Source organism: Ptychodera flava, unplaced genomic scaffold (assembly GCF_041260155.1).
Source record: "Ptychodera flava strain L36383 unplaced genomic scaffold, AS_Pfla_20210202 Scaffold_28__1_contigs__length_4768798_pilon, whole genome shotgun sequence".
Taxonomy (NCBI): domain Eukaryota; kingdom Metazoa; phylum Hemichordata; class Enteropneusta; family Ptychoderidae; genus Ptychodera; species Ptychodera flava.
In genome coordinates, this window is record NW_027248350.1 from 3,179,782 (window position 1) to 3,188,905 (window position 9,124).

The 9,124-nt window shown below is 39.6% G+C and overlaps 1 protein-coding gene across 3 annotated transcripts; it reads right to left on the reverse strand.

Moving 5' to 3' along the window:
• Window positions 1-8,515, reverse strand: LOC139126934 (zinc finger protein 501-like). 3 transcript variants are annotated; one of them, XM_070692851.1, is made up of 3 exons: window positions 7,755-8,483; window positions 6,251-6,353; window positions 1-3,076 (listed from the first exon to the last, which is right to left on the reverse strand). In XM_070692851.1, exons 2-3 carry the CDS (start codon window positions 6,318-6,320, stop codon window positions 2,235-2,237), a joined length of 912 nt encoding a protein of 303 aa, XP_070548952.1. In that variant the 5' UTR covers window positions 6,321-6,353; window positions 7,755-8,483; the 3' UTR covers window positions 1-2,234. The 3 variants fall into 3 exon arrangements, with proteins under 3 accessions (XP_070548952.1, XP_070548951.1, XP_070548953.1); XM_070692850.1 differs by having other exon boundaries at window positions 6,251-6,373; window positions 7,755-8,455; XM_070692852.1 differs by lacking the exon at window positions 6,251-6,353 and having other exon boundaries at window positions 7,755-8,515.
• Window positions 8,516-9,124: the final 609 nt, after the last annotated feature.

Genomic DNA, 9,124 nt, shown 5'->3' on the forward strand with positions numbered 1-9,124 from the left:
TGAAACAAGCAGTTTGTCTTTAATGACAAATGCACACAAATAATAACACAAAGTATAAAACTCTGGACCTGAGTATGGGCGCTACTGTCAATCACGAAGGCTGATACATCTGGAATACACTATCAATGTCTGAAAAGATATGACTTCAATTGGTTTGCGATGCATCACAATTGTATTAAAAGTAAATGATTATAATGTATCCGTTGAGGGGGTACTCCCATTGAATGGTGAATGTGCCTCCTGAATGCATCACTTTTTATAGAAAAAAATTCCCTGAACATGGATTACTTTTCATGTGGTACATGTAACGTGACTGCTTGCTTATATCCCTGAGAAAATAATCATTTCGTGTAAAAACTAATAAAATTGAGACAATCTTATTATTGCATTGCACACAAGTGTCTCAGCAATGGTTACACAGTATTTATTTGCAATGGCAGCACCAATGACAACAGTTAAAGGGATAGTCATCGGACCTGCACTCAAAAGTCGTATGTTACCCACACGACCAATGTAAACACTGTATCTAAGGGTGCTTGATGAAAGTTTAAACATGTCTGTCATACTTTAAATTGTATAATTTAAATATTATAGCAATGATGATAAGGTGCATCTAGATATTGTGCATGAAATACATTGTTTGTAAACAAGAAACTCGCACAGGCGCAGTTCTGACAACTGTTTCCCTAAAGGAAGGCGATCTTCATGCATGTACGGTAGATGCATCACATCGATGTGGCTGCAACATTTCTATTTCAAACATGTTTTAACTTTTACTAGTTGCCAATTTACCGGTACCTTAGACACACAGTTTAAATTGTACATTGGTCGTATATGTCCCATACGACCTTTTCGCCAAGTTTTGACGACCCCCTTCTAAGGTGGTAGGCTCGGCTAAACTAAAAGACTTAAACTTTTCCTAAAACTTTCTCCAAAAAATCTTTCAAATTTTACGTGTTTTGTTGACAAAGTCAAATAAATTTACATCAACTTCACAAGCACTGATGACAATATATCGCTCTCAGAATAACAGTAGACACATGTAAACCAGATCCTGGAATGGGTAGATCCGAAGCAGAGGACTTAAAACTACACTGCATGGTCAAAGAATACAACAGGAGAAACTTGCAAGGGATGATCAGGAAGATGACTTTGAACATGATATTGACATCCTATAACAGTCATTTTGTAGGTACATCAGAAGCTGGTGCATAATGGTGTGTACATGTAACCATGCATGTACAACGTGTGTGTGTTGACAAAAACTGATGTTTTGAGTTTGAGCCCTGAGTACACATATTTATATTGCAAATTTTTCTTGTTTTTCAAAGACGAGCGAGCATTCACGCTATTTGTCGATTTAAAATCATACATTAATTTCTTTTGACAATGCAGTAAAACTGCATTCGACAGTTTACAATGTTAATCTATTTTTTGACCACTCTTTAAATCACTTATGGTTAAAGCCCCACCAGCTGTACCGGTAACTCTTGAAATTTGTTGGCCTCAAAATATCTTCCTATTCTCTCTTAGTTTTTTTCTGTAAATTCTACCTCTGAAGGGATACTGACTTTTACTGCATTAGGAATCCATTCCTTTGTGAAACATTTGACAAGTAAATTCAAATTTTAATGGCCATTTTCATTTCCCGCCATTTTCAAAAATTGGTAATATTACAAAAGAAAGAGAACACACAATGTCACAGATGGAAAATATCACCCCTATGCATTACACTGGCCTATTCCGTGCAGTTAATTGAAGATTTCAGTACAGATATGCCCAGTATCCACAGATTTTGCTCTTCCGCATGGAGCTGCGATTTAATGTTTGGGAAAACATTTAGAATCGCAGTGTAATCTTTATCTTATTCAAGATTGCATATACATTGTACAGCCCCGAGGGTAGTTAATACTAAGTGTATACACAATCTTAATAATACATTCTCACCAACTTATTGAAAGTAAAACATTGAGTAAAATGCTAAAAGATACAGCTAGCGAGGCTGTAATCCATTACCAATCTCAAATTGCCAGCAGTGACACACTGTACAGAGACAAAGTTAATATACTTAAGAACATTTCATGCATGTTCTGATGACCTCTACTTTGAATGTAACTTTCAAAACACTGTTCAAAAACTATTGCAATTTCCACTGCTGCTGTTCGGATCAGAACATTACACAGCTCTGACCAATAAAGGCATTAAGATCCCATCAGTCTTTGCAAGACAAAACACTAATCTGTTTTGTGGCTTTGAACATGTTTCTTCAGCCTGTACCTGGTTCTGAACGTTTCACCACACTCCTTGCAGGCAAACAAATTCTCGCTCGAGTGGGTCTTCACGTGTGATCGCAAATTACACAGGTTCACAAAACTTTTACCACAGTCCTTGCATGCGTACCGCCTTTCATTTGTATGCATTCTGATGTGGTCTTTCAGGGAGCCTCTCTGTGTGAAAGCCTTGCCGCAGATATGGCACACATGCGCCCGTTCGTTTCTGTGTATCTTCTGATGAGTCTTCAGTGTGGACTTTTTCCCAAACTGTTTACCGCACTCCTGGCACTTGAATGGTCTCTCCTGGGTGTGGCTTTGCATGTGTGTCTTTAGCGTGGCCTTTTCTTTGAACCGCTTGTTGCACATCATGCACTTGTACGGTCTCTCGTCTGAGTGTACGACCTGCAGGTGCCTGATCTGGTTGCATCTGTATGTGAAGGCTTTGCCGCACTTGTAGCACACAAAGTCTCGTTTGCCAGAGTGTATCCTTAGATGTGAAGTCAGGCAGCCATTCCTTTTGAAGCTCTTCCCACATTCTCTGCAAATGAACGGTCTCTCATTATTGTGGACCAATCGGTGCTGTTTGAGGTTCCTCTCCCATCTGAAAGTGTACCCACATTGCTGGCAAACAAATGGTCTGTCGCATTGGAGATCGGTTGCCATTTCTATTGGATGAGTATTGAATTTGCTCATGTTTTCAGTTTTCTCCTCGTTTAAATCTGTACAGCGTCCTTGTTCAGCCACCTCACAGTCTGCTGATAAATGACAATAGTGCGCAAGACTTCCAACGATGATTGCAATCTCTGTAAAGACATATTTTACCATATTAGTACTATTCAAGGCCCAGTAATGCCAACTTTTGATCATTTTTTCCCTAGTTTCGGTTTTGATATCACTCGTAATTGCTTGTTCCACTCCCCAAAGCATGTTGGGGTCACACAGTATTCAGCTTGTGAACTCAGCCTGTACATGCATACACTGCACTAAATGATGGCTGTTAATTTTCGGTCCAGACTAGAATTCAATTGTACCCAACATTGTATTCAAAATTGTATTCAAATTGTATTCAACATGTACAGACGTTATGTTGACAAGCTACGTGGATGTTGTGAAAATGTTTTTTTTTTTTTCAGAATAGAACAAGAACTTGCAACTGACATACAAAATTAAAATGGTGAAAAAATCATCAAAACTCAAGAGTTACTTGAAGGATGGAAAAACACTTACACGCTGTAAGAGGACATACTTGTTTCAAGAAAAATGTTTGATCCCCTGTTCTTTAGGTTTTCCGCAGAATTCACAAAGACAGCTGTTATGAGCATTTGCAACCCAATCTCACAAGTTCTCAAGTTCCACATGAAAATTGTGTGCACTAATGACAAATATATGCAGAGCTATGAGTTCACACCCTGTCTTACCAGATGTGTGTATTCTATCCATGGATACTATAATGTATGAATAATGAACCAGGGTATTATCTGACGTCTTTTTCTGTAAAACATTACAGAGTCAAAAGTGAGCAGTTAAAATGTTAAAATTTGACAAATTAGTCTCTGATTTACACAGGAGAAATGACTGACCAACATTCATAAAATTTTCAGAGAAAAGCTGGTGTTCCTTGATGCACTGAGATCAGAAGTTGCCAGGAAAGCCAAATAAAAAAAAAAATTGTGTTTCTGGTAAAATGCCATCAACAATTAAGGGTAGGCGGGTCAGAAGAACTTTTTTTATTTTTCAATTTGATGGCTTATATCAATAAAATATGGTAGAATTAAAGAGAATTAACTTGAAATATTTCGAAAGTGCAACAAGTCATCGTTGATGACAAAGTCCCCGCTTGTCCATTTTGTTATAACCTTTGGTGTCTAGGTACATATAGCTGTGGTCTTGGTAGCTGTGGAATGACATTGATGCAACGGGTGCATCAGGCCTGTGACTTGCATAATAAAGTAATCTGAGGAACGTTCAATAAATGACTCATCTCTGCCAGTAATGACCACTGAAGGAACTTTTGATTATATCACACATAACGATGCCCTCACTGCGTCTAGTGTCATGATGGCACATACCATATACATGGTTTGGTGGAATTTTCGAAATGGTATGGGATCGGGTAATTTGTTGTTATCAGCCATTTCGGATCATATAATGAAACAAATTAGTGTGCACAAGAATGCAGCCATAGTATTTTATCTTCGTATCACGTTTGAACAAATCAGTCCATCGAGACAGTGACCTATGTTTATGTTTCAAAGACATAAAAAAATTACACCAAAATTGAAATCAAATGTCTGTCTATTGACCATATGGATCAGAGCAAAGAATTAGTAGACATGCATATGTATGCCATAGCACTTTATCGTTGTACCAAGTCTCAACAACATTGGTTAAGGAATATTTGCATATGATTAAACCTCAAAGACATGAAAAAATCCAAAAATGACCATCTGGCAGCGACATTGGAAAAAAATGACAATCTGGCAGACATATTCGAACACGTCACGAAGTACCGGTATGCCACAATGCTTGATCTTTGTGCCAAATTTGGACAAAATGGGTGTAATGACCTTTGAATTACGCTTCAAAGACATGCAAAATTCCAACAAAAAGGCAGTTCTGCAGCCATATTGGATCCTATCGCAAGGTAATTGATACATGCATATGTATGCCATAGTGCTTATCCTTTGTGCCAAGTTTGAACAAAATCGGTTCAAGAATGTTTGAGTTATAGTTCAAAGACATGAAAAAATGGCAAAAAAATGGCCACCTGTCTGCAATATTGGATCATATCATGAAATAAATTGGTGTTCATATGAAGGGCATAATGTTTTGCTTTTGTGCCAAATTTGAACAGAATCATTTCAAGGATGTCTGAGTTATGGACCAAAGACATGAAAAATCGCAACAAAATGGCCGCCTCACGCCCATATTGGATCGTATCGCAATATAATTCGACATGCATATGTAGGCCATAGTGTTATGCCTTTGTGCCAAGTTTGAACAGAATCTGTTCAAGGATGTCTGAGTTATGGTCCAAAGACATGAAAAATCGCAACAAAATGGCCGCCTCGCGCCCATATTGGATCGTATCACAAAATAAATCGACATGCATCTGTAGGTCATAGTGTTATGCCTTTGTGCTAAGTTTGAACAGAATCTGCTCAAGGATGTCTGAGTTATGGTCCAAAGACATGAAAAATCGCAACAAAATGGCCGCCTCGCGCCCATATTGGATCATATCGCGAAATAATTTGACATGGATATGAAAGCCATAGTGTTATGCCTTTGTGCTAAGTTTGAACAGAATCTGCTCAAGGATGTCTGAGTTATGGTCCAAAGACATGAAAAATCGCAACAAAATGGCCGCCTCGCGCCCATATTGGATCATATCGCGAAATAATTTGACATGGATATGAAAGCCATAGTGTTATGCCTTTGTGCTAAGTTTGAACAGAATCTGCTCAAGGATGTCTGAGTTATGGTCCAAAGACATAAAAAATCGCAACAAAATGGCCGCCTCGCGCCCATATTGGATCGTATCACAAAATAAATCAACGTGCATCTGTAGGTCATAGTGTTATGCCTTTGTACAAAGTTTGAACAAAATTGGTTCAGCAGTGTCTGAGAAACTGTTGATGACGGACGGACGGACGGACGCACAGACGGGACCCAATCTATAAGTCCCCGCCGGACTTCGTCCGCGAGGAATAAAAAGAATATAGGGTCAATGGGGTAGGTCAGGTTATTGAAAACTGATATATACCCTTTCATTTGGCCTAATATAATAATTGGTAACTTTACTGTGAATTTTGATTTGCATAGCAGAAGTGACCAAACCACATTAACGAAATTGTCATAAAAACGTTGGATATTATGATATTTGTATGAATTCAATGTAACTGAATTTCAAATGTGCAAATTTTGGATAATGGATGATGAGCGAATAGTTACACTTTAAAATTAAAATTAATTCTTACCACTGACAGACAACGCTTCATTGTGATACTGTTTAGTTAACCTTTCACAGGCTGCCACAAATGATTCCATTATTTCATGTGATTTGTCCAAGATTCTGATTTCCTGGAAGAAGTTTGAACACTCTGAAATACGAGAAGGGGAAGAGCATGCGCGTGTTTATGCAGTGTGTTCACACAATGTGTAGTAACAAGTATTGTTTCTTTACATAAAGTTGGAGATATTGCCTCATTTATCTTGCTGATGGCCGGCCACTGGACCCTTGACCGTGAATCGCTGGTAAACCAACGGCGTGGACATCACGAGAGCAAATTTTGTTGCAGTTTGTGAGCGATTGAGTTATTTGGATAGGCATAGAGCGGAATCGAGCTGATTTCGGCCGAAAATAGTCAGAAATGGAAGTTTTTGCGCGGTCAAAATCGTGACCGCGTCCACCGGATTTTTCTATGAGAGTCAGCAGGGCTGTGGTGGGAGGCCCGTATAACGCCAAGAACACACACTGCACCACAGGGCCTGGCGAGAATTATGTATAAGTTATGAATATGATCAATAAATGTCTTGTATTAAACTATTCTTCATTATACAATCACCTTCATAATCACCTTCATTAATTTGTTCTGTCGATCACTGACGCGGGGGGGGGGGGGCTTATCGCCCTGACCAAATACCTCGTTAGCAGCTCATAAGGTAGTAGCTACTACCTTATGAGCTCGTTAGCATGCTGCTAACGAGGTATTTGGTCAGGGCGATAAGCCCCCCCCCCCCCCGCGTCAGTGATCGACAGAACAAATTAATGAAGGGGATTAGGGAGGGCAATTAACAGATATAGACTGTTTTCTTTGAAATACTACACAGGGATAGCTAGCGTATTTAAAGTAATAGGCACACACTAGACACAGGTAAGGCTTGTATAATGAAGGATAGTTTAATACAAAACATTTATTGATCATATTCATAACTTATGCACTAATAATTCTCGCCAGGCCCTGTGACTGCACACAGCACGATACGTAAGATTAGCATCACACGCAAATCTTAGCTGCAAAATTGTAGCACTACGGTGAGGCGGTCGGTGAGTTCACAGTCGTTTGGAGAGCTATTCAGCGCTGGGACTATTCGCCCCATAGACGAGTATACAGAAGCGAGAAATACCCCTGTGGTGAGTTTTGGTCTCTGCGACCTCGCTCACCAGAAGCGCTACAATTTTGCAGCTAACGCAAATCTATGAAACTGTATCACATGGTGTGTATAGTACATAGCATCATGCATGACTATAAATGATACAATGAAAGAGTTTTGACAGCGACGTAAAAAGGGGACCTCGGCCTGTATCGGGAGAGTAGGATCACAGTCGTTTGGAGAGCTATTCAGCGCTGGGACTATTCGCCCCATAGACGAGTATACAGAAGCGAGAAATACCCCGCTTCTGTATACTCGTCTATGGGGCGAATAGTCCCAGCGCTGAATAGCTCTCCAAACGACTGTGAGTAGGATAGTAGTACCCACCGGCTTGGTCCAGGCCTGTCAAAGCCATACTTGATATGTAAATCGATTACACCCCAACTGCAACTCTAGCGATAGCGACCTTCGATGTCCTGTTTGATTATGAGAATACGTATATACCGGTGGCTGCCATGCCCCTTGTATTGACGTCGACGTCCACTTCCGTGCAAGCTGACATGGGATCCGGGGATACTTGCGAGCATTGTGCTGATTAGATCATTGTCACCGGCAGCAGCGAAGGGCAACATGGCCTTGTATTATGCTTCAGATTTATTCCCATTCCATATTTTAAAATCTGGCTCGGTCTTGTTATGCATTCCAGTTAAAACGAAAATGTAATCGCGCATGTTGGGGACCCCCGCACATACCGACAACTTTAAAACAGGAAAAAATGGATCACAGCCCCTAATATGTTGTGTTGAGATATAAAGTGAAATTATGCTTCCGCACAATAACCGCTGGTGGCGCTGTGACAGACTCTGACGTTTACAAGCCCCAAATTTTTCAGGCGCTCGGGCCTGATATATATGTACATGTATTTTAGAAAAGCAATAAAAGTGTGTTGGTTACTTTACTCCTAACCCTTCGATCGACCTCGGCTGCACTTACATTTGCATTGTAAAAAAAAGTATATTCCTTAGGGTTTAGAGTATATCAGAAGAGGTGCTTATCCAAACCAACTTTCTTAAAAAATATCTTTTCGGGGTCGTGTTAAATAAATTCTTATGCTTTAGTTCCTCCCCACGCCCAGCAGCAGCTTCATCCAGTGTTTGTTGAAGTCTGCATCTTTGAGTTTCGTAATTTTTGCCTTACCACACTCCCTGAGTGTGTTGTTGAGCAATAAAGTAAAGTAAAGTAAAGTAAAGTAAAGTAAAGTAAAGTAAAGTAAAGTAAAGTTCAAATATCCAGAAAGAATACCAACCCTCTCTCTGACTCTTACTGACCTCTTACAACACCTCTCAATGTACGTGGGTACAAGTCTGTGGGAAACAAATCCCGAGTGACCATTCACAGTTTGGTGATGACACCGTCGGTACCGTCAAAGTTTTGACCAAGCTTCATCCAAATGTCCGAGGCTCCATCCTTCACTGTGAGTCACCAACATTTTGTATTAATTGTTTTCCCAATCTGAAATGAAGTTTGCTTTTGCACTTCAAGTAACCAAAATTAACTCTTATCCCTGAATATTTATCTTGGCTTTTCGGTTTATATTACACATGTGAAACAATACTCTCCAGATATAATCCTTTCGCTTATACAATGGATACATGGTACAAGTTGCTGACATAAGGGTGTCTAGATGTGAACCGTCTATTATACTCATGATAGTACCAGCATTTTTAGACAGATCTTCAGTTGAATTCTCTGCCGAA

Coding starts and splice junctions, on each gene's coding strand:
- LOC139126934 (XM_070692850.1), bottom strand. CDS start 7,782: ATGGCTTTGACAGGCCTGGACCAAGCCG. Junction 6,374..7,754: donor GACAGGCCTGGACCAAGCCG/GTGGGTACTACT, acceptor CTCGTATTTCAG/AGTGTTCAAACTTCTTCCAG. Junction 3,077..6,250: donor TGAAGCGTTGTCTGTCAGTG/GTAAGAATTAAT, acceptor ATGTCTTTACAG/AGATTGCAATCATCGTTGGA.